Source organism: Oryctolagus cuniculus, chromosome 1 (genome assembly GCF_051225735.1).
Source record: "Oryctolagus cuniculus isolate XC-2025 breed Fujian yellow rabbit chromosome 1, ASM5122573v1, whole genome shotgun sequence".
In the NCBI taxonomy this organism is placed as follows: Eukaryota; Metazoa; Chordata; class Mammalia; order Lagomorpha; family Leporidae; genus Oryctolagus; species Oryctolagus cuniculus.
Window position 1 is genome coordinate 178705744 of NC_142867.1, and position 26280 is coordinate 178732023.

At 40.6% G+C, this 26280-nt stretch overlaps 1 protein-coding gene across 6 annotated transcripts in view; it reads left to right on the forward strand.

Moving 5' to 3' along the window:
- CCDC171 (coiled-coil domain containing 171) overlaps positions 1-26280 on the forward strand; it is a 394098-nt gene that overhangs the window by 122438 nt on the left and 245380 nt on the right. For all 6 annotated transcript variants that reach the window (XM_089317363.1, XM_089317367.1, XM_070052470.2 and 3 more), the window contains one exon: positions 8543-8645. In XM_089317363.1, coding sequence (XP_089173489.1) covers positions 8543-8645 — 103 coding nt within the window. The remainder of the gene's footprint in view (positions 1-8542; positions 8646-26280) is intronic.

The window sequence follows — 26280 nt, forward strand, 5'->3', positions numbered from 1 at the left end:
TGTTTCCATATGAATTTCAGCATCATTTTTTTCTAGATCTGAGAAGAATATACTTGGTATTTTGATTGGTATCACATTGCATATGTAAATTGCTTTCAATAGTATGGACATTTTGATAGTGCTGATTCTGCTAGTCCATGAATATGGAAGATTTTTCCATTTTTTGTGTGTTCTATTTCTTTATTTAATGTTTTATAATATTTATTGTAGAGATCTTTGATATCCTTGATTAAATTTATTTTAAGATATTTAATTTTTTTGCAGTATTGTTAATGTGATTGACCTTAGAAGTTTTTTCTCAGCCATGGCATTGTCTGTGTATACAAAGGCTACTGATTTTTGCTTGTTGATTTTATGTCCTTCCACTTTGCCAAACTCTTTTATGAGTTCCTATAGCCTCTTGGTGGAGCCTTTTGTATCCCCTGTATATAGAATCATGTCATCTGAAATAGGGCTAGTTTGACTTCCTCATTCCCAATTTGTATCCTTTTGATTTCTTTTTCTTGCCTAATGGCTCTGGCTAATGGTGAGAGTGGGCAGTCTTGTCTGGTTCTGGATCTTAGTGGGAATACTTCCAACTCTACCCATTTAATAGGATGCTGGCCATGGGTTTGTTGTAAATTGCTTTGATTGTGTTGAGGAATGTTCCTTGTAACAACAATTTTTTTAAGGTTTTCATCATGAAAGGATATTCTATTTTATCAAATGCTTTCTCTGTATTTATTGAGATAATCATATGGTTTCTGTTCTTTAGTTTGTTGATGTGTTGTATCAGATTGATTGATTTGTGAATATTGAACCATCCCTGCATACCAGGGATAAATTGCACTTGGTCCAATTGAATGATCTTTTTGATGTGTTGTTGGATTCGATTGGCTAGTATATTGTTGAGGATTTTTGTGTCTATGTTCATTAGGGAAATTGGTCTGTAGTTCTCTTTCTCTGTTATATCTTTTTCAGGTTTAGGAATTAAGGTTATTCCGGCTTCATAGAAGGAGTTTGGGAAGATTTTTCTCTCTTTCAATTTTTTTAATAGCTTGAGAAGAATTGGAGTTAATTCTTCTTTAAATGTCTGGTAGAATTCAGCAGTGAAGCCATCCAGTCTGGGGCTTTTCTTTGTTGGGAGGATCTTTATTAATCATTCAATTTCCATCTTGGTTGTTGGTCTGTTTAGGCTTTCTATGTCTTCATGATTCAATTTAGGTGGGTTGTTTGTGTCCAGGAATCTATCCATTTCTTCTTCCTTCTTCCTTCTTCCTTCTTCCTTCTTCCTTCTTCCTTCTTCCTTCTCCTCCTCCTCCTCCTCCTTCTTCTTCTTCATTTATTTGACAGGGAGAGTTATAGACAGTGAGAGAGAGAGAGAGAGAAAGAAAGATCTTTCTTCCCTTCGTTCACTCCCCAAATGGCTGCTACGCCTGGAGCTGTGCTGATCCAAAGCCAGGATCCAGGTGCTTCTTCCTGGTCTCCCATATGGGTACAGGGGCCCAAGCACTTGGGCCATCCTCCACCGCTCTTCCAGGCCATAGCAGAGAGCTGGACTGGAAGAGGAGCAACTGGGGCTAGAACCCAGTACCCAAATGGGATGCTGATGCTGCAGGCGGAGGATTAACCAAGTGAGCCATGGCACTGGCCCCTCTCCATTTCTTCTAGGTTTCCCGGTTTGTTGTCATACAGCTCTTTGTAGTAGTTTCTGATGATTATTTTTATTTCTGTGGTATCTGTTGTTATGTTTCATTTTCTATCTCTAGTTTTATTGATTTGAGTCTTCTCCCTCATTTTTTGGTTGGTTAGGCCAATGGTATGTCAGTTTTTTTTTCCAAAAAAATAGATGTTTGTTTTGCTGACCTTTAAATTTTTTTGGTTACACCTTTGTTTATTCTTTAATTTTAATTGTTTCTTTTCTCCTTCTAATTTTGAGTTTGGTTTGTTGATGTGTTTCTAGGTCTTTGAGATACATTGATAGTGCATTTTTATTTGGTGTCTTTCCAATTTTTTTGATGTAGGCACCAATTACTATAAACGTTCCTCCTACCACTACTTTTGCTGTATCCCGTAAGTTTTGATTTTTTACTTCTCCTGTGATCCACTGTTCATTCAGGACCATGTTGTTCAGTTTTCATGTGTTTGCATATGTTCTAGAGATTCTTGAGTTGCTGATTTCCAGCTTCAGAGAATATGCTGGTATGAGTTCAGTTTTTTAATTTGGTGAGACTTGCTTTGGGGCCTAGCATGTTATCCCCTTTTTAATTGCAGCTCAATTCACAATAGCCAGTATATGGAATCAATCCATATTTCCATGAACTCATGACTAGATAAAGAAAGTGTGGTATGTATACACAATGGAATACTACTCAGCCATAATTAAATCTTGTCTTCTGCGACAAATTGGATGCAGTTGGAGACCACTATATTTAATGAAACAAGTCAATCCCCAAAAGGCAAATATCATGTTTTCTCTGATTTATAGTAACTAACATATAGAGTACAAAAAATGTGCATGATTAAAATTAACATCTTGAAATTTTACTGTGTTTATAATCCTTGTTTATACTGCTGAGGAACAGTTGTCTATTTAGTTACTACTTGTTGAATTCTTTATTTAGTGGAAGATTAAGCTTGTGAATATAAAGTAAATTGAACATATGTCATTGCAAGAAATTAAAAGAAAAATAAGAAGGAAGATGTAGAGAGTGAGGGTGGGAAGTATCATTATTTTCTTAAAACTGTATATATGAAATCTGTTCCCTTTATATAAATAGATAAGTAAATGCATATTTCAAAGATAGTATAATTATAAAAACAGGAGTAAATTTACTTTCATGTCAATAATGGTTTCTTCTTACATTAAAAAAACTGAATAACTTGAAAAAGTTAAGAGTAGGATACTGGTTAATCTAATTTTGAGTACACCTAAACAATCCAAGTCTGTGTAGCTAAAAAATAATTTGTGATTTGGGAAAGTATCAGAAACATACTATGAATGGATAAGAAAGTTATATAATAGTGTATATATTATTATCCTATTTGAATTTAAAGTTATAAAATTTCTATTATTTTAAAAAAGGTTTTATTTATCTGAGAGAAGGAGAGATGGAAAGGTCTTCAGTCTTCTAGTTCACTCCCCAGATGGCCACAATGGCCAGAATTGGGCCAATCTGAAGCCAGAATCCAGGACTTCTTCCAGGTCCCCCCATGTTAGTGCAGGGGCTCAAGCACTCGGGCCATCCTCTGCTGCCTTCCTAGGCATAGGTAGGATCAGAAGTGGAGCAGCCAGGACTTAAACTGGCACCTTTATGGGATGCTAGTGCTGCAGGTGGAGGCTCAGCCCACTACACCACAGCACTGGCCCCACAATTTCTATAATTATAAACTGAATTGTGAATTCAGTCTTGTAAAGATTGAAAATATTGAGTTTCCTTCTATTTTCCCTTATCAATTTTTTTACCATTACAATTATAAACTCCAAGAATTTATTATGCTGAAATATTTAATAATTAAAATGCTCAGTTTAAAAAGTTTAAAAACTTTATCTTGTGTTTATATACATAAATTGTTTCTGTTTGAATTTCAATTTTTATGCATAAACTTTTAAAGTTCTTTTTAAAGATTTACTTATATATTTGAAAGGCAGAGTTTCAGAGAGGAAGAGACAGAGCTCTTTCATCCACTGGTTCACTCCTCAGATGGCTGCAATGGCTGGGCCTGGGCCAGGCTGAACCCAGGAGCCAGGAGCTACTTCCAGGTCTCCCAAATAGATGCAGAGACCTGAGCACTTGGAGTATCGTATGTTGCTTTCCCAGGCAGATTAGCAGGAAGCTGGGTCGGAAGTGGAGCAGCAGGGACATGCATTGGTGCCCATATGGCATGCTGGCGTTGCAGCTGGCAGCCTAACCTGCTATGACACGGTGCTAGCTCTATTTATTTATTTGAAAGGCAGAGTTAGAAAGAGCAGAACCAGAAAGAGAGGGATCTTAGATATGCTGTTTTACTCCCTAAATGGCTACAAAAACTGGGGTTAGGCCAGGCCAAAGCCAGTAGCCTGGAACTCCATCTGAGTCTCCCCTGTGGGTGGAAGTATCCCAAACACTTGAGCCATCTGCTGCTGCTTTCCAGGTGCATTAGCAGGGAGCTGGATTAGAAGTGGAGTGTGGGGTCTCGAACTGGCGCTTATGTGAGATGTTGTTTTCTCAGGCAGCAGTGTAACCCACTGTGCCACAACACCAGCCCCTAAAGATAAACATTTAATTGATGGCCATCTGTAGTAATATGAGGGTCCTTCAAAGAGTTGGTAGAAAAATGGAATTAAAAGATAATTCACATTTTGTAGCCCCCTTGTATATTTCTTTTGACTCTTTTGCCTATTTATTTATACATAAAAATTAGTGGTTTTTTATACATATGAACCTTTTATTTTTAACTCAAAAGTAGCAGAGGCTTCAAAGAGCTTGTGGAAAAATGAATTAAAGATTAACATGAATTTTCATCAACTTTTTGAAACTTTCTTGTATAGCTGAGATATCTTTCCACATCAGTATATTGACAAAGAAATTTCACCTTTAAGAGTTTGTGTGAATGAAGCCTAATTAACTTAACACATTTCTCTTGATATTATGTACTATAATTGAACAAACTCTTATTTTACAAGACAAGTGCTCTAACCCCTGAGCTATGGAACTGCTAGTAACTCTTATTTTAGGTATTAGATATTGTCTAGGTGCTAGGGATATACTAGTGAGGACAGAAAGTATTATATACTTATACACACACACACACACACACACACATATATATATATATATATATATATACATACAGAGAGAGAGAGATGTCTACCTCTCATGAAGCTTAAATTCTATGAGATGGACACATTAATAAAACACCTATTCAGATAAAAGGGAGAATCGTAATTGCGATAAGTGATGAAGAATATAATCTAGGGAATTGATATAGTCATGGAGGTGAGTGACAACTATTCTGAAGAAGTAAGCTGACTTCTGAACAAAGCATTATTAATTTTATGCATATCAGCCCCCTATTTCCCATGGTTTCTGTTACCTGTCATCAACTGTGGCTTCAAAATATTACATATAGAATTGCAGCAGTTAACCATTCCTAAGTTTGAAATTGCATGCTATTTGAAGAAATATTGTGCTGTCCAGTTTCATCCCACATGGAATGTTGAATCATTGCTTTGTCTTGCATGTTGATGCTGCATAATCTCCTTGACCATTAGTCACGTAGTAATCACCTCTGTCGTCAGATTGACTGTCACATTATTGCAGTGCTTGTGTTCAAGTCACTCTTTTTTACTTAAGAATGTCTTTAACACAAAAAGTAGTGATGTTGGAAATTTGGATATGATAAACAGAAGTCATAAAATGTTTTCTTTAAGTGAAAAGATGAAGAAAGTACAGTAAGATATTTTGAGAGAAACATCATACCCACATAACTTTTATTATATATTAGAATTATTCTGTTTTATAATGTTATTAATCTTTTATTGTACCTGGTTTATAAGTGAAACTTTATTACAGATGTTTTTATGTAGGAGAAATGTAGTATACCTAAGTCCATCTCTTTCGCTGTTTTCAGGCATCCATGGGGGATTTTGGAAGATATTCCCTGTGGACAGGTGTTATTTTGTCCTATCATATCTATTCTCCCATTTCTTCTGTATTTGTAAGTGTTCTTTCACTAGTACCTTTGTCTTATTGGCTTTTAAACAGGTTTAGGGTTCTCACATTAAAAAAAAAAGGACTCTTTTTTCACCCCCAGTCTCCTTTCCACCTACTGCCTTTTGCCTCTCCTTCCCTTCTTGACAGGAAAAGGTTGTCTTAACTTTCTCTTTTCATTCATTTATTTCTCTCTGAATTACTAAAAAAAAAATCCAGGCTCCCTCCTTCTTTAGCCTGTTCCAGTCATTTTTTTAAAAAAGGAATTATTTATTTATTTGAAAGAGTTACAGAGAGAGAGGGGGGTGGGGAGGTAGGTCGGTCAGTTGGTCTTCCATCCGATGGTTCACTCTCCAATTGGCCACAATGGCTGGAGCTGTGCCAGTCCGAAGCCAGGAGCCAGGAGTTTCTTCCAGGTCTCCCATATAGGTGAAGGGGCCCAAGGACTTGGCCATCCTCTACTGCTTTCCCAGGCCATAGCAGAGAACTGGATCAGAAGTGGAGCAGCTGGGTCTCTAACCGGCACCCATATGGGATGCCAGCGCTTCAGGCCAGGGCATTAACCCACTGCGCCACAGCACTGGCCCCTCCAGTCTTGTTTATAACTATACCACAGTAGAATAGATTTACAGAAAGTTACCAGTGACCTCCCAGTAGATACTTGTTAGTCTCCATTTTTCTTGAATGTTCAATGGCATTGGACATAATTGACAACTCTCTCCTTGAAATGTTCTCTTGTCTTGTTTTTCATGGCGTTATGTACTTCTGCTTTTCTGCCTTGCTGGTCTCGGTCTCTCTCTCTCTCTCTCTCTCTCTCTTTTTAGATGCTAGTGCTCCTTAAGAGTTTGTCCTGGCTCTTTTCACTTCCTATCAAATACCCTTAAAGCAAGCTCCAGGCAGCATGTGTGGATAATTCCTACACCTTTACTGGATCTCCTTTCTGAGCTTTGCACAATTATGTCCAGCCTTCTCCTATGTTGTTCTACTTTCTTGTTCTTTGTTGACTCAAATATATTTATTTGGGGACTGTTTGGCATTGTGCTAGAGCTCTCACTGTGGAGATATGTTATGTATCTCCAATGGAATGTGATCAAAGCAATTCATGAACATACCCACTGCTAGAAATAAGTAAGTAAAAACCTGAAACATCCATAATAAAGCCTCCACCTTCATTATTCTCATTCAACTGAACTCCACCTAGTTTTTTTAGCTTGAAACCTTGGCATCAATCATTGCTTTTCTTTTCATCTAAGGACTTCCTCTATCCTCATCCAGTCCAAGCCAATCAGTGTAGTCTAATGTAATACATTGTGACTAAGGTCTGGCCATTTCACCTTCCAAGGATCTTTCTAGTACATCTGCTCTTTGCCTCTATCTCCTTTTTCATTCCTAAATAACCTAGATCAAGCTACCATCATTTGACTTCCACATTAGCTTCGATGGTCTTAAATACATTCACTTTTTAAAGAAATTGCTTATTTATTTATTTGAGAGCAGAGATATGAGAAAAGAGCGAGATCAAGTGAGTGAGCAAGTTCCCCTTCCCTGATTACTTCCCAAATGTTTACGTTAGTACGTAGGTATGAGAAGTAGGGCTCCTAGTCCGTCTCTTAACCACTAGGTCAAATGCCTGCTCCCTGTATTCACTTTTGATTGCCACCTAGCAATTCACCACATGACTGCAAGCATGGTTTAAAAATATTCCTTAATTCCTCTGTCTCACTTTTCTTATCTGCAAAATTGGGATAATAATAGCCTTTCTGTAATAGGGTTATTATGAGGATAAAAGAACTACTTTGTATAACATAGTTAGCATAGTGTTAGATAATAGATCCTTAGTGAATTGTGTGTATAGGTGGTTTTAAAAACTATTTATTTATTTGAAATGCAGATTGGTGGGGGTGGGGTGGGAGGAGACTGAAAGAGGGAAGGAGAGGGAGAGAGCAGGAAAGAGAGAGAGAGACAGAGAGAGAATGAGAATGAATCTTCTGTCTGTTGGTTCCATTTCTAAATGGCTGCAATGGTGGGGCTGGCATAGGCTGAGATTGGGTGTCCATAACTCTATCTGGGTCTCCTATGTGGGGGACAGGGCCCAAGTACTTCTTCCGCTGCTTTGTCAGTCACATTAGCAGGGAGCTGGATGGGAAGCAGTGCAGCTAGGACTCAAAACGGAACCCTGATATGGGATGATGGTATTGCAGGGTGTGGCTTATCCCACTGTTCCACAATGCCAGCCTTGTCAGTAAATTTGTTAATGAGAAATTGTTAATGAGATCTTGTGTAGTATTTTTTTTTTTTTTTTGACAGGCAGAGTGGACAGTGAGAGAGAGAGAGAAAGAGACAGAGAGAGAAAGGTCTTCCTTTGCCGTTGGTTCACCCTCTAGTGGCCGCCGTGGTCAGCACGCTGTAGCCGGCGCACAGCGCTGATCTGATGGCAGGAGCCAGGTACTTATCCTGGTCTCCCATGGGGTGCAGGGCCCAAGCACTTGGGCCATCCTCCACTGCACTCCTGGCCACAGCAGAGAGCTGGCCTGGAAGAGGGGCAACCGGGACAGAATCTGGCGCCCCAACCGGGACTAGAACCCGGTGTGCTGGCGCCGCAAGGCGGAGGATTAGCCTAGTGAGCCACGGCGCCAGCCGATGTGTAGTATTTTTTTTTTAAAGATTTATTTATTTGAAAAGCAGAGTGACACAGAGGGAGTGACAGGAGAGACAGTGTTTTTTATTAAGCCAAATAAAAGGTATGATTAAGACAAAAAGATCTATTAGTAATTTATTATCTCACAATTGTCCTGTATGTGTTTGTACAAAAATATGCAGCTCTTATAATACGTGACCTTATTATGTATAATTTTTTTCTTAATTAAAAGGCTAAGAAGCACCAGGCCTTCCTAGTAGAGACATGTGAAAATAACGTGAAAGAATTGGAATCGATCTTGGACAGCTTTACTGTGTCGGGCCAGTGGACATCAGGTTAGTTGAAGGTATAAAATGACAGATGCATCTGTCAGTGTTCCAAAGTCACTACATTTTGGGAATTCTGCAGATGCCTCTTATAGTCCCTTATCTCAACATGCTTTGATTTGATGACATGATAAGAGCAGTTCTCACAGCAGTCAGTTGGCCTAGCTGGCTGAGAAAGGGTGACGGAATGTGGACCTGCTGTTGTCCTCCCAGAACTTGATTTACAAGTGTTGGGGTCTGCATGATTGGACAGACAGGGCTCACTTGCTGTGTTCTGAATCCAACTGAGAAAAAAGTCCTTACAGTATACCTGCAAGGGGAACAGATGTTTCTATCAACCGGAGCCAAATTCTGAGGCAACCTTCAGCAACTTAAAGGTCATGCATTCAAAAGGTTATGTAGGACACAGGCTGTAACATAGTGCATGTTCAATACTGTTGCTTTCTAACCTGGTTCTCACTTTCATTTCTTACTATCATGTACGTATGCTCTCTGGGTAAGAGTGCTTAGATAAATTCTTTTGGTTTTAGAATTAGCTCTGGTAATATGAAGAACTATAAAAACCACTTATGGATGTATTTTGGGAACTAGCAAAAGTATTAGTTGTATTATCAATTCTGTTCACCATTTCTACTTTATGTTTATGCCATTAAGGATGCTATCCAAGCTTTGACTTAAATTCTTTTACTTTTCCCCCTCAATTTTCTGTCAACCTTGAATTATTTAGTTGTCTTCTGCCACAATTATATTCTTCAAAAGGCACATAAAATTTAAGTAGTTACACTTTCAAATTTAGCTGCTTTTATTAAAAGGAATCAAACTGTAATTTGGCTAAACACTTTGGAAAACTCAGAAATTCAAGAAAGTTTGTTGTCCTTGAGAAAGCAGAAACATCCGATCAGAGTGCATTTTTCACCTTGTGGTCTATAGATCTCTCAGTTGGTGACTATTAGGAATTTAGTGTGCTTTAGTCTGCCTTTATCCTTCATACATTTTTAGCTATAATTTTGTGAAATTAATGTACAGCTCTTTTTCAACTGCTCCATAAAGTGTTAGTGTTTCATAGATTGTATCTGGAAAACTTAAAGTGTATAAATGTACCATAAAAAATGTAGGTATATGGACAGGCATGTGGCTCAGCAGTTAAGTTGCCACCTGGGATGCCTATATCCCATATCATAGTGCCTGGTTCAAGTCCTGGCTACTCTACATCTGATCCAGCTAATGTGCACCCTTGGAGACATCAGCTAATGGATCAAGTACTTGGTCCCCTGCTACTCACAAGGGAGACCCAGACTGAGTTCTGGGTGCCTGACTTTGTCCTGCCACAGACCTGGTATTTGGGAAATGAGCCAGTAGATGGATGCTATCTCTGTATCTGCTGTCTCTCTCTGCCTTTCAAGTAAAATGAAAATAATTGAAAACAATGGAGGTTTTCAGCTTTAAATTATGTTTGATAAAACTTTGGAGGATGAAATATTCTCTTGCAGTAGTACTTTTTTTTTTAAATGAGATGTATCAGTGGTGTTTAATGAGGTTAGACTCTTTGCAAGTTGTTATATATTTTAGTAGGTATTTCTTATTCTTCAATATTATTTTAAATATTTATTGGGAATCAAGTAAGAAAAATTAAGAATAATGAGGTCATCTCTCCTCTGAGTTTTAAAATGAAATAATTGATAACAGAGTCACTCAAAATTTACTAGTAAGTCTACAGAAAAAGAATTGTCTTCCATTGAAGTTATTCTTTTTATTTTTAAGCAGTAACCCTGTTTTAACTTCCTAGTTACTCATATATTTGCACACTCTAATAATACAGAGAATATATTCTAGGAAAAGGACTATGCACTGTATTACTGAGCTATGGTTATTACAGAGCAGTCTTGGTTTGCATGTTGTGCTGGTTATTCACGCTTTACCCTCTTGGTCTTCATTTCACCTTGTGCCTTACTTAGGAGGCTAGCTTCTGTGGTTCTGGGCTCTTTGCCCTCTGACTTCATGTTGAATTTGGACAGTGGGTGTATAACAGGAGATAGGGAGAGTGGGAGAAGAAGTTAGGTTATTTGTTTCTTCTGGCCCTCTCCTCCAGTGCATTCCTGGCAGTGGCTTCATCTTTGAACAGGTACAGTTCCTGTCCAGTGGATCGTCTTTTATAGATGTGGCTCTTGTTGGACTGTAGTGATGGTGTTCCTTCCACTTGACCCTTTGGGCTTGGGCAGGATATCAGTTTTCCATTTTCCACTCTTGCTTGTTCTGGGTACCTTATCATATCTCATTGATTCTGTCAACCTGTCTACATTTCTGTAAATAGTCAATCTATTTAGTTCTCTTTGGATGAACTGTTCTGAGTGTGCCATTTAATTTCCTTTATATTTAACAAAGATTTATATGTTTACTTATTTATTCGAAAGTCAGAGTTATGAAGGGAGAAAGAGCGAGAGAGAGAGAAGGAGAGAGAGAGATAATGTGCACACACAATCTTCCATCCTTTGATTCACTCCCCAAATGGCCATAATGGCCAGGGCTGGGCCAGGCCAAAGCCAAGAGTCAGGAGCTTCATTTATGTCTCCCATGTGGGCCAACTTCCACTGCTTTCCCAAGCACATTAGCAGAGAGCTGGATTAGAAGCAGAGCAGCTGGGTCCTAAACCAGCACTCATATGGGATGTACCAGCATTGCAAATGGTGACTAAACCAACAGTGCCACATTCTGGCCCTGCCATATAATTTCATGTTGGCACCTTTATGGATTCACATACCTGGTGTCATTCCTGCTCTTTACCTCCACAAATCCTGATTAGGCTGGCTTTTTATTTCTTAACCAACAGGGTTGTAACTAATAACTTCTGTTGCTTACTATTTTAACGAAGAACCCAATCAGTGAAGACAATGTACTTCATCAAGCCTCACTTTGATTATGCAAAGATGACCAAATATTTTATGCTTTCCAAATGAAGAAATGGAAAAACTTTTCCCAGGATAATTCAAGTATACGTGCACATATACATGCACCCACAAGAGGTTACTTCAGAAAATTAATGGAAAATGGAATTTAAATATGTTTATTTTGGTGCAAAGAAAACTTGTGAAATCCATGTACATGAGGACTATTAATAATTCATCGAAATGTATATTACAAACAACCGCAATATGTGGATTTCAATTTTTTTTGTCAAAATAAACTTTTACTTTGATTTTCTGCAAACTTTTTGAAGTATCTTCATTTTTATCTCATGGTGTGTGTGTTTGTGTGTGTGTGTATGTGTGTGTGTGTGTGTTTACATGTATGTGTATCTTTGAGAGAAAGTCAACTTCAAATATAGACATATTCTTATTTTGTGATGGTAATGCAGTCTTAGAATTTATAACAAAATTATTCAGTTGTCTTGGCTGAGTTTTCCAGAGATACTCTTATAGTAATGGTAAAATGCAAAGATGCATTATCTCTCTCTCTCTTTGTTTTTAAGATTTTATTGATTTATTTCAGAGGTAGAGTTAGAGACAAAGAAAGGGAGAGACATCTACTAGTTCATTCCCCAAATGACCGCATTGATTGGAGCTGAGCCCATCTGAAGCAAGGAGCCAAGAACTTTTTCCAGATCTCCCACATGGGTGTAGGGGCCCAAGCACTAGGGCCTTCTTCTGCTGTCTTCCTAGGCAATCAGTAGAGAGCTGCATCAGAAGAGGAGCAGCCAGGACACAAACTGGTGCCCATATGGGATACTGGCACTGCAGGCGGAGGCTCAGCCTGCTGCGCCACACAACACCAGCCCCATGTTGTCTTTTTTCTTTTATGACCTCTCTTTGTTATTCAGTTCAGTACCTCCTATTTCAGGAAAAGTCATACATAGTAGAAGGTTAGGGGCATAGTGACAAAATTGGTTTTTTGATTTGCTTTTTAAAACAAAATGAATAAAAATTGTTTTCTTAAAACCACTTTGTTAGTTCAGTTTTGGCAGTAGTTGCCAGGTTTTCTGTTCTCAGGCTAGAGATTTTATAGTCTTTTACATTAAGAAATTTTTCCAAAAGATTTATTTATATTACTTGAAAGCAGAGTGACACAGAAAGAGGAGAGACAGAAAGAATATCTTTTGTTTGCTGGTTTAATCCCTAAATGCCTGCAACAGCCAGTATTGGGCCTGGCTGAAGCCAAGAGCCAGGAATACCATCTGTGTCTCCTACATGGGTGGCAGGGGCCCAAGAATTGGGTCATCATCCATGGCTTTGTCAGTCACATTAGCAGGGAGGTGGATCAGAAGCAGAGCAGCCAGGACACTGATGGCTTAAACTGCTGTGCCGCAGTGCTGGCCCCAAGAAACTTTTTGAAGCAAGTGTAACCTGTCAGCTTATCTTTAGGTAGTAGCTCTGGCAAAACTTGTTAGATCTAGATGTTCAGGAATTTATTTACTTGTCCTACAGGATCTAACTTGATCTCCCCTCCTGTCATCCTTGTGGCAGTTGGCACCTGGTCTTCTAATACCTCCAGCACCTGCATGGTTACTAACTGGTCTCTGCTTCCACCTTTGCTCCTCTTTAGTCTGTTTTGTCAATAGCCCTGAGGAAAATAATTTGAAAAGCTAAGTAGGAAACTTTAAGTTACAAGATGAGTAAGTTTTGAGTATCTGATGACTATAGGTAATGATACTTTCTCCATCCAATTGAGCCTCTGCTTGGGATATTCACATCCCATATTGGAATACCTGGTTCAAGTCCCAGCTACTTCATTTCTAATCTAGCTTCCTGCTAATGCAACCAGTAGGCAGCAGATCATGATTCCAGTACTTGAGTCCTTGCTGCTTACATAGGAGAATCTACATGGAATTCCTTGCTCCTGGCTTCTTCCTGACCCAGCCCTGGCAATTACAGACATTTGGAGAGTGAATAAGCAGATGGAAGATCCATTCTCCTTTCCCTCTCCCACCTTCCTCTCTTTCTGTCACTCTGAGTTCCAAATAAAAAATAAACCTAAAAAAAAAGACCTTAAAAAGGCAAAACTGTATAGAGTATTTGAAATTTGCTAAGATGGTGGGTATTTATTTATTTATTTTTTTGCTAATTTTTAAAAGATTTTTTTGTAGAGTTAGAATTAGAGTTAGAGAAAAAGAAAGAAAGGCAGAAAGAAAGGTAGAAAGAAAGAGAGAGAAAGAGAAAGAGAAAAAGAGAAAGAGAAAGAAAGAGAGAGAGAGGAAGGGAAGGAAGGAAGGAAGGAAGGAAGGAAGGAAGGAAGGAAGGTAGGAAGGTCGGTCTTCCATCCGCTGGTTCACTTCCCAAATGGCTGCACTGGCCGGAGCTGACCTGATCCATAGCCAGGAGCTTCTTCTGGGTCTCCCATGCGGGGGCAGAAGCCCAAGGACTTGTGCCATCTTCAAGGGCTTTCCCAGGCCATAGAAGGCAGCTGGATCAGAAGTGGAGCAGCTGCGACTCAAACTGGTGCTCATATGGGATGCTGGCACCGCAGGCAGAGGATTAACCTACTGTGACACAGAGCCAGCCCCAAGATGGTAGATTTTTTTTTTAAAGATGGTAGATCTTAAGTTTCTTAAATTATAATTCTGTGTAGTGATGCTCCTGTTAATTTGATTGTTGTGATCATTTTGCAGTGTTTTCATATGTTAAATCACCTTTAATGTGTACAGTCATTTACCTTGATTGTTTATATTTTTTTTTTTAAAGATTTTATATTTATCTGAGAGAGAGAGAATTACAGGCAATGAGAGGGAAAGACAGAGAAAGTTCTTCCATCCGCTGGTTCACTCCCCAAATGGCTGCAACAGCTGGAGCTGTGCCAATCTAAAGCCAGAAGCCAGGAGCTTCTTCTGGGTCTACCACGTAGTTGCAGGGACCCAATCATCTAGGCCATCTTCTACTGCTTTTCCAGGTCATAGCAGGGAGCTGGATTGGAAGAGGAGCAACCAGGACTAGAACCAGCACTTGTATGGGATGCTGGCACCACAGATGGAGGCTTAACCTACTGAGCCACAGTGCTGGCCCTGATTGTATATAATTTTAATTTGTCAATTATGCTTTAGTAAATTCAGAGCAAAATAATAATTAAGAAACCCGAGTTAGAATATGTCAGGACCTTTGGGGCTCAGTATTTCATTAGAAGCCAAGCGCTGGCAATGGCTGGCAACACCCTACATGGCTTGCCTCTGAGCCTTTATTACCCTTGACTTCACCTCCTATACTCACCCCTCTTTCCTCTGTGTGGGCCGCTCTGGCCTCTTGCTGTTTCTTGAATACACTACACATGCTGTTGCCTTAGGGGCCTTTATACTGGCGCTTAACATATATCTGCAAAGCTCTCTTTTTTTTCTCTTCCTTGAGACTGTGCTCACATCTTGCATTTTCCAAGAAGCTTACCCACAGCACTTTCCCTTGTCACTTGCCCCACTGCCTTTCGCCCTTCCCTGCTCTGCTTTGTTTCTATAGCATTTACTGCTGCCAAACATTTCTAACACAGTATATAGTGCACTTACTATATCTAAGCTCCATGAACATAAGGATCTTTGTCTCTTTTATTCACATACTATATATTCTAATCCCGGTACAAAGCAGTCACTCAAAAATATTTATTCAGTGTGAATGAATAAAAGCATGAATGAGTATCAGGTTGAAGGTTTACTTTGCATTTTAAGTTTTGAGATTACAAAGGAAGTCTTGGAGTCTCTTTCCAAAATATAGCTGCTCTTGGGTATCCATCCTTAAGAAGTAGTCAATGGGAAGACTGACCTTCAGTGGAAAAGATGTTCAGACTTTCATGGATCATAGAAACATCAGCTTGACCTCCTATTATTAAATGAGATGACCTCAGTTTACTTGATTAGGGACATTTATTTCCTGTTTCTGCTTTCTACTTTCCAATAAAATTGAAGCACTATAGCTGTCATTTTTCTTTTCTCTTCTATTCTTTTCCTTTCTTGTCAAATTCTTTTAGTAGGGTGTGTGCAGGAAAATAGTTTCCAACTTTGAACCTTTTTTGTAGGCCTTCTGCTTCAAGTGTTTTGTCCAAACCATTTTTCTTGTGCCTGAGTGTTAGCAAACATCTGAAACGATTTTTTCTTCTTTCAAATATTTATTTTATTTGAGAGGCAATTTACACACATACACAAGCATACACATACACAGAGAGATAGATATATCTTCCATCATCTGGTTCACTCCCCAGATGGTTACAATAGCCAGGGATTGGCCAGGCTGGTGCCAGGGGCATGGAATTCCAGGCATCTCGCATGGGTGTCAGGCCCAAGCCCTGAAACCATTTCTGCTGTTTTCCCAGATACATCACAGGGAGCTGAATGGGAAGTGGAACAGCCAGGATTTGAACTGGTACCCATATGGGATGCTGGCATTGCAAGCAGCTGCTTAACCCACTGCTCCACAATGCTGGCTGCCTAGAACTTTTTCACGTTTGTGAAAAAGTTTTTCTTGTGGTTCAGTATTGTTCCAATTTTAGTATATGTGCTGTCCAAGAGAGCACTTGTGATTCAGTATTGAATCCTCTTCAGGATGATGATGACTTTCTCTTTCCTTAAGGATCATTTTTTTTTTTTTTTTTTGACAGGCAGAGTGGACAGTGAGAGAGCGAGACAGAGAGAAAGGTCTTCCTTTGCCGTTGGTTCACCCTCCAATGGCCACTACGCTGTGGCCGGCGTACCGCGCTGATCCGAAGCCGGGAGCCAGGTGCTTCCTCCTAGTCTCCCATGGGGTGCAGGGCCCAAGCACTTGGGCCATCCTCTACTGCACTCCTGGGCCACAGCACAGAGCTGGTCAGGAAAAGGAGCAATCGGGACAGAATCCGGTGTCCCGACCGGGATTAGAACCCGGGGTGCTGGCGCCGCAGGTGGAGGATTAGCCTGTTGAGCCGCAGCACTGGCCAAGAATCATTCTTAAGGAGGCATTCTTTTGCACCCTAAGAAGTTGTAGCAACAGGGTTTGATGTCTTAATGGGTGTATGTGTCACCCAGGATTTGGGCAGTCTTCAGGAGTACTCTTTAAAAAAACCAGACAACAACGTGGAATTTTCCTTTCCTTGCTCCTCTCTTTTCTCAAAAATGTTTACTAATTTTTATTTATTTGAAAGAGTGACAGAGGAAAGAGACAGGGGGAGGGAGACAGAAACAGTCTTCCATCTGCCTGTTCATTCTCCAAATGCTAGCAATAACTGAGACTGAACCAGGTCGAAGGGGTCCAACCACTTGAGCCAGCCTCTACTTCCTCCCAGGTGCATTAGCAGGAAGCTGGATTGGAAATAGAGAAGCCAGGACTCAACTGGCACTCTGTTACGGATGTGTGTGTCCCAGACAGCAGCTTAACCAACTGTGGCATGACACATACCCCCCTTCTCTCCTCTTTTACTTCTTTCATAGAGGAATATTGCCAAGGCCTAGTAGCTTCTTGAGAATTTTAATTGTTCGTTTGAATCCATGGCTGCTACTTTTTAACTAGAGAAATTCATAGGTTGCTGAGAAGATGAGGATGGTTATAGGAACAGCACACATGTTTCCTCTGGTGTCATTTGCTGTTTTTTTTTTTTTTTTTCCTCACTTGCTCCCTTTATGTTCCAATTCACTGAGGTTTACAAAGTGAACTTGCAGTATTTCATCATGTTCATACATTCATTTTATGATATCCAAAGAAGTAGCTTCCCCAAGAGTGCTCAACATTCTGTAAAATGACAACATGCATTTTTATTGACTTGTGTCATAATATTTTCAGTCATTTTTACTTTTGTTAAGAGGTGGTTAAACAGAAATTCATTTCTATTTTGCTTCTTTTCAGAGTATGTTAAAGATAGCTAATAGTTGGAATAATGTGAGACTGTCATTTAAGTATATGCTAATTGCTACTCATTCCCAACCATCCTTTTTATCTTCTTCTCTTTGGATCCTCCATCTTTTATTTACCAGCATTTTCCCTTTCTTACTTCACTGTTATACTTCATTTTCATAGACTATTGTGAATATGGAATATTGATTATCATTCACCCTAAAGTCTTAAGTTACATTATTGCCATCCTTCTCTACTTTTCTTGGAGATATGAATTTTTAAATGACTGAAGTAAAACCGTTTATTGTGTGTTATCTTATTTTTTTTCTAGATAGCCCTGATTCTCTTTAAGTTTGAGGAGAGTATAGTGTTGTATAAGGAGAATATTCAACTAATTTAAAAAATCATCTTGATTATTAAGTATCACTTCATGCCTACATTATTACTTAGGATTTTTGAAACAGTCATAAGGTTATTGGTGATATATAAAACAATTAGATTTAAAATAAAAGCTACCAGATCACTGTCTATAAAACAGCTCCAAACTTTTATATATAAATGCACAGAAAAGTTGAAGACACACAGTGATGCTGGAAATCAGGTATATATTCAGCCTGCATTGGAGAGAATACACACACACACACACACACACAAGCACAAACGGACAATAGCACTGGAAAGAAAAGTGCAATCAACTCCTTGTCTGTTGTCCTGCCTGACTGTAGACGTTTTGCTGTGCTTCCACTGTGCTGCTACTTCAGGAAGTGAGCATCTGTCAGGAAGTGTGGCTTTCTGAGGTTATCAGAGTACTTTTCCCACTTTCCTCTTTTTGTTCTCATCCATCTCCTTCTAACTTCCAGAATACAGTCTGCCAGGCCTATCAGGGAAGGTAAGAAGTCTCCCCTTGCATTTTTTTTTTAAGATTTATTTATCTGGGCCGGCGCTGCGGCACACTAGGCTAATCCTCTGCTTGTGGCGCAGGTACCCTGGGTTCTAGTCCTGCTTGGGGCGCCAGTTGCTCCTCATCCTGTTCAGCTCTCTGCTGTGGCCCAGGAAGGCAGTGGAGGATGACCCAAGTGCTTGGGCCTGCACCCGCATGGGAGACCAGGAGGAAGCACCTGGCTCTTGGCTTTGGATCAGCGCAGTGCGCCCGCTGTAGCGGCCATTGAGGGGTGAACCAACGGAAAGAAGACCTTTCTCTCTCTCTCTTTCTCTCCCACTAACTCTGCGTGTCAAAAAAAAAAAAAAAAGATTTATTTATTTGAAAGCTAGAGTTACACAGAGAGAGAAGGAAAGGCAGAGAGAGGTCTTCCATCCGCTGGTTCACTCCCCGTTGGCTGTAATGGCCGGAGCTGTGATGATCTGAAGCCAGGAGTCAGGAGCCTCTTCCGAGTCTCCCACGTGGGTGCAGGGGCCCAAAGACTTTGGTCATCTTCTACTGCTTTTCCAGGCCATAGCAGAGAGCTGGGTGGGAAGTGAAGCAGCTGGGACTTGAACTGACGCCCGTATGGGATGCGGGCACTGCAGGCGGTGGCTTTACCTGCTATGCCACAACGCCGGCCCCTCCTTCTGCATTCTTGATAGGGATTAAGACAGAAAGAACCTTTGTAATCATTCATGGTAAAGATAGAATTTCCCCTATAACTTATCTAATTGAGATCCAGAGTTCTAGGCAGTGGATTGGGCAAAGATACCACCTCAGTTCAGGGTCTTGCTACTTGTTGAAAAATTTAATAGGAACTTGGATATCCAAGTAGGCTTCAGATATTGATCCTAAATTAAAATCTCATCAACATTTAATAGTTTCAGAATAAGACCTAAGGACAATTCTTACATTTGAGTCTTTTTTTTCTTCAAGTATTCTAAACATAGCTGTAAATTTTTCTTTTTAAATTTGAATATTAAGGAAAAAATCTCTCTAAATAGAATTTGTGAAAAACTAAATACTAGAAAACAAGGGTAAAGGAACAGTATCTGGTGGAATGGTTCACTGTGAAAATAAGAATAAAATTTAGAAAATATTTGTCACTTACAGTAGGATACAAAAGAAACTATCAAAAATGATTAGTAAGTACAGACCATTCTGATATACAAAAAGATTAACCTATGTCCCTCCCAAGAAAACCCAAAATAATATTAAAGGTTAAGAGTGAGAAAATGAAGAATTACAAGGAAGGTAAAAACAGGATACTAGATTTAAAAAAATTTTTTTGAAGCAGAGAGAAATAGAGAAAGAGAGAGAGAAAGAAACACGCTTCTACCTATTTGTTCCTGATGACTAAAATGGCCTGGGTGAACCAGAGCCAAGAGCTAGGAATATAATTTAGGTCTTCTGCAAGGTGACAGGAACCCAGTTACTTAAGTCATCACCTGTTGCCTCCTGATGTCTGCATTGTCAGGAAGCTACTAGAATCAGGAGCTGGAGGCAGGAAGTGAACACAGACACTCTGATCTGGGACATGGACATCTTCCCTGACAAGGTAAACATCTGTTCCTAAGGGACTAGATTTAAAATTTGTGATAAACCATGACAGAATTGACACTGGAAAATCAGATTGGTGATTTTGAGGACAAAATATAGAAGAAGGGACCACAGAGATATGATACAGAGGGAAAGACAAAAGAATTAAAACAGAGACAAAATTAAGGAAAAGAAATAAAAAACATTGATGGTATGGAGTGCCAGTATAAAGATTAATAAATTTGAAAGAATAATTTGAAAGAACAATAGAGAGAAAGACATAGACATCTTTCATCAGCTGGTACCCAAATGCCTGCAATAGCTGTGGGTTGGTCAGGCTGAAGCTGGGAGTTTATAATCCAGTCCTGGTAGTATCAGTGACCCAGTTACTTGAGCCATCACTACTGCCTCCCAGGATGTACTTCAGCGGGAAGCTGGTTTGGATACAGAGTAGGAACTTGAACGAGGCACTGTAACATATTACAGTGTAGGCAGCTTAACTGCTGTGCCAAATGCCCACCCCACCGGTATAAAAATTGTGGTACTGGGGCTGGGCAGTTGACATCATGGTTAAAATGCCACTTGAGATGCCTGCACTCCATATTGAACTCCCTGTTTTCAAGTTCTGGCCAAGCTTTCAATTCCAGCTTCCTCCTCCTGTCTGCCTTGTGAGGCAGAGGTGATAGCTCAAGTAGGTAGGTCCATGGCAGTTGCGGGCATTTGAGAGTGAACCAGTACATGGAAGAACTCTTTTTATCTTTCAAATAAAAAATTAAAATGACCCCTATTGGCTGCTCTGAAAAGCCATCTATGCATTATTTCCTGGGTCTACTCCCAACTTGGGCAGCCACCTCTGCGGTGCACCTCCTCTGCCACTGCTTTGTCACCAGAGTCCTCCAACTCTAGCTTTCTTTTGCATCCCTGCATCAGGTCATCACATGGTCCTCCATGTCAGATACAACTGTGGACACCAGCTCTGAGATACCACTGAGGACTGAAAGGAAGTTGTGGAGCAGGTGTAGAAAGGAAGAGACACCCCTGCTAATGGGAACACTACCGAAGAAAATGGGGAGCAGTGTGGGGAGCAATCCGGACTAGACTGAGTTACTGGAATTAAGACTTATTCTATGCATCTGCTCTCCCACTGTGGGGAGCAAACCGGACTAGACTGAGTTACTGGAATTAAGACTTATTCTATGCATCTGCTCTCCCACAATATGGCGCTGGGAGAGAAGTAAACAGCTTCCGCACAGCTGCCTCCAGTTCAACCAATAAACTGTAGGACTTGCTACTGATTGGAGGAGAGCAGCGTACTCGGCGTGTGGGCAGCCGAGTTGGGATTGGCGGAGGAGGACTATAAAGGAGGAGAGAGACGGCATGCACCAGGGAACATCTATGGGGAACATCTAAGGGAACCCGTGCAGCCCCCGAGAAGAGCCGGCCGGCGGTGTGCCGCTCCCCTGCGGAAGTGGGGAATGCGGCCAGGGGGAACTGCCCTTCCACGGAGGTGGAAGGGATAGTAGCCAACCCGGGAAGAACCAGCAGCAAACCCGGGGAGGGCCGAGCAGACGAAAGAACAGCGCAGGGTCCTGTGTCGTTCCTCCACGAAGAGGGGGAGCGACAAGAATGGTATTATCAACTTAGTAAAGAACTAAGGGGAACTTATGATATTTTCTAGAATGGAGAATGAATCAGTATTTCTACAGGATAGATTATGGCTAGAATGCTAGAGCTATAGGTGGACAACAAAGAGGGTATATTGTTGGCACTGCCATCTGAAAGACACTGGTTTTTGATGGTTTTTAATAATAGAATAGCTTTATTCTGATTGTCAGAAAATGTGTTCATTTGCACCACAACAAAAACTGTATCTTTAACTATAACTACAACTGGAATAGTGTGATTATGCTGGCAGTAATTTACTACCATTTCCTAAGATCCTTCTATATTTGGAACAGACCTAGATAGGCAAGCTAAATGTGGTAGGAATTACCATTCCTTTATCTTTCAAGCCCTTGTGAGGCACTAATTTCTACAAGTTCTACAGGAATGTGGCATTACTTTTGATGTACTGTTTTGGTAGGTAAAAGTTCAAGTAACTTCAACATGGCTTTTTCTACTTGGCTTTCCTCTGTAATATCCCTCACTCTATGGGTAAGGTAATCAGTGTGGACATTGTGTCAATTATTGTTTGTCTCTTCTAAGTATGCACTCCAGACTGGAGAAATAACTTTGGGGTGGGTTCAGACACTGGTGGAACCCTTTGGAGAGAAACCTTTTGCTAAAATTCAGTTAATTACCTAACCTCCGTAAACTCTTATTCTCACTGTTGAATCACAGTAGAATCTTAGGCTTCCGTGAACTAGTGTTAGTTCAGATCCAGTGTCTGGTTATCCCTGATAAGTGTCATTAATATCCTATCCCCACTGTACAGTCACCCTGGTAAATGGTTACCTGTTTCTCTGGGGAAGGATAGGAGGAAGGTTTACAGTATAATTTTTTTGGCAGAATGTCAACGTTCTTAAAGGGGATCCATCATCTTTATTCAAGGTCCCTGGGCCTGAGAAGTAGCTCATCTCAGAAGAGCTTGAGGGTCAACTCTCTGTTTCGTGTTCATAAATTCCTATTTTTCATGATCAGACCTAGAGCTTTTCTATGTACACAAATCAGATAAGATTTAAGGAGACTGCCCATCTGTTTTAGTTCTAGGACACCACGGACACTTAACCAATCCAGTTTAGCTGTTTTTGTTTACTGCTTTGACTTCGCTACCCATTTTGATGACTATGTCTACTTTGTCTCTGGAAGTTAATTGCTACCACTTGCCTGTGTCACTGAGATCACATCACTGCCGTTGAGTTTGGTGAATCCAGTTTGATGGTGCCATTTCCTACTGTTGTTCTTGACTTTCTGGCCAAATGGAGCTTATCAAGCTACAGAGAGCTCATCAAGGAGGTCAGGCTCCCCTCACCAATAATTTCCAGCTTTGGTAAAGGAAGTGTTTTCTGGCTTTTTCTAAGGCAAATAGGGAGAATGTGGGCAGGAATTACGCATAATTTTCATGATTTAGAAAAGTTATGAGCTGTTTCCCTTAAAGATTCCAGATGAGTAGCAATTTTATAAGTAACATTTATTTATGACCTCAGTGATTAAGATGTTTAACATATAGAATGTATCTATTTGAAAGGTTTAACTGCTAACAAAATATGTTTATATTTGTTGCTTTTAGAATGACAAAGGGATTTTCTTAGTTATTAATGTATTGTATATTAAATATTTGGATTTTATTAGGCAAAAATAAAACTCATTTGGGTGTTATTTTCTACTTCGTGACCTAAACCTGGCATTAAACAATAGGATTTCTGTTCTCCCATCTGTTCTAAGAATAAATGTGACCACTCATGTTCTATATATGTATCTTTTTTTTTTTTTTTTGACAGGCAGAGTGGACAGTGAGAGAGAGAGACAGAGAGAAAGGTCTTCCTTTGTCGTTGGTTCACCCTCCAATGGCCGCCGCGGCCGGCGTGCTGCGGCCGGCGCACCGCGCTGATCCGATGGCAGGAGCCAGGTACTTATCCTGGTCTCCCATGGGGTACAGGGCCCAAGCACTTGGGCCATCCTCCACTGCCTTCCCGGGCCACAGCAGAGAGCTGGCCTGGAAGAGGGGCAACCGGGACAGAATCCGGCGCCCTGACCTGGACTGGAACCCCGTGTGCCAGCGCCGCAAAGCGGAGGATTAGCCTAGTGAGCCGCGGCGCCGGCCCTATATATGTATCTTTAAAAAAGTGTTCAATCTTCTGTTTTACAGTTTTTCTTCATTATTTCTTAACAATCCTTTCCTTTTGGGGTCTTGCAGGAAACTAAAGTAGGTAGGAGGGTAGAGAAGGTGGAAGAGATAGACTCACCTCATTAATTCACACTTATGGTTTCTGATGTGCATCTATAGGTTACTGAGTCAGTAATACCAGTTTGAAAAGCAGTGGTTTTGGCCGGCGCCGCCATAGCTCAATAGGCTAATCCTCCACCTGTGGTGCCGGCACATGGGGTTCTAGTCCCGGTTGGGGCGCTGGATTCTGTCCCTGTTGCTCCCCTTCCAGTCCAGCTCTCTGCTGTGGTCAGGGAGTGCAGTGGAGGATGGCCCAGGTGCTTGGGCCCTGCACCCCATGGGAGACCAGGATAAGTACCTAGCTCCTGCCATCGGATCAGCGTGGTTCGCCGGCCGCGGCGGCCATTGGAGGGTGAACCAATGGCAAAGGAAGACCTTTCTCTCTGTCTCTCTCTCTCACTGTCCACTCTGCCTGTCAAAAAAAAAAAAAAAAAAAAAGGCAGTGGTTTATATGAGTTACGTATAAAGATTTAGCTTTTTTGAGATTTCCTAAAGGGAACATTTAAATAAATGGTTTGGGACCTTTTCTTCTACCTTACCCCTCATGAGTCTTTTCTTTACCTTCAGCTTCATTCTCGAACTTAAAGTCCATTTATTTAACTTTCTATGTGTATCCTAAAAGCACCTCAAATTCAGTATGTTCAAAATTGTACTCATCTTCTTAGTCCCCAGATCTCCTAAAAATTCTATCTTTGTAATCGGCATGACCATACACCAAAGCAGTATCTAACGTGGAAAACTGGGAGTCACCATAACTAACTTTTGCCCTTGCTCTTATTTTCTATATTCTACATTTCTTATTGGTCTACTTTTTATCTCTGCCCCATTGCTATTGTTTTACTTCCTTATTTTGTATGATTTATTTATTTAAAAATACAGAGGGAAAGAAGTTGAGAGGGAGAGAAGAGTAAGAAAAGAGAGAGAAAAAGGGAAAGAGAAAGAGGGAGAGGGGAGAGAGAGAGAACGAAATAACGAGAGAGAGCTAGAGATCTTCCATCCACTGGTTTTCTTCCCAAATGGCTGCAATGACCAGGGCTGGACTAAGGCAAAGCCAGGAGGCTAGAATTCCATCTGGGTTTCTCATATGAGTGGCAAGGGCCCGATTATTTGAGCAATCATGTGCTGCCTTCCCAGGCACATTAGCAGCGAGCTGGATTGGAGTGAAGCTGCTGGGACTTGAACCAGTATTCCGACATGGGATGCTGGCATGACAAGCAGCAGCTTAACCTGTTGTGTGGTACTGCTGGCCCTTCCATTTTTTTTTTTAATCTGTGAGGTTTTTAAAATATTGTGTAGTTTTTAAAAGTATTCATTTGTTTATTTCAAATATAGAAAGCAACAGAGGGAGACACACACACACACACACACACAGAAGCACGAGAGAGAAGCGCACACACACATGCACAGAGAATGAGAATCTCTCATCTGCTGGTTCACTCCCAAATGCCTGCAAGAGTCAGAGCTGGACTGGGCTGAGGTTGGGAGCCCAGAACTCAGTCTGGATCTCCATGTGGATAGCAGTGACCCATCCACTTGAGCCATTACCTGCTTCCTTCCAGGATGCACATTTGTAGGAAAATGGAATCAAGCATGGAGCTGGGCCTGCAACCTTAAGCACTTAGTTATGGGATGTGGGCATCCCAAGTGGTTTCTTAACTGCTATGCCAAATGTTCACCCCTAAAATTATTTGTTTGTAAGGCAAAGGAGGGGCCACTTATAACTACTGGTTTGATTGGGGCTGAAGTCAGGAGCTAGGAAGTCAATCCAGGTTTTCCACATCAGTGGCAAAGACCCACCCGCTGAACCATCACTGCTGCCTACCAGGGTCTGCATTAATAGGAGGCAGGAATCAGGAGGCATAGAATTAACTCCAGGTACTCTGAGGTGGGGTATAGGTGTCCTAACCATTGTCTCAACAGGTAGGCCAAATGCCTGCCTCTATGAGTTTTTAATAGCCCATTGTTTTTGTGGACCATAATCCATAATGTAGTGATTTGAATGTTATTAGATTAAATTAAATCATTCAATAAGGATCTTGGTCCAGAGTGATAATCTCTATCTTCTTCTTCCTTTTCTATTAAGATTTGTTTATTTTATTTGAAAGGTAGAGTTACAGAGAGAGAAAGGCAGAGAGAGAGAGAGAGAGAGAGAGCGAGCGAGCGAGCTTCCATCTGCTGGTTCACTCCCAAATGGCCGGAGCTGGGCCGATCTGAAGACAGGAGCCAGGAGCTTCTTCTGGGTCTCACAGAGGCCCAAGCACTTGGGCCAGTATCTACTGCTTTTCCAGGCACACTAGCAGGCAGCTGAATTGGAAGTGGAGTCGTCAGGATTTGAACCAGCGTCCATATGGGATGCTGGTGCTGCAGGTGGCAGCTTCACCTGCTGTGCCATAGCACTGGCCCCAATCCTTTCTTTTTGCAAGAATTTTGTCTTGGTATTTCTTTTTAAAACAGGTGGGACACAGAGCATACTATTTATTTCACTTGAACTTTATTATGTAAACATTTTAAGGCTAAAAACATTCATGT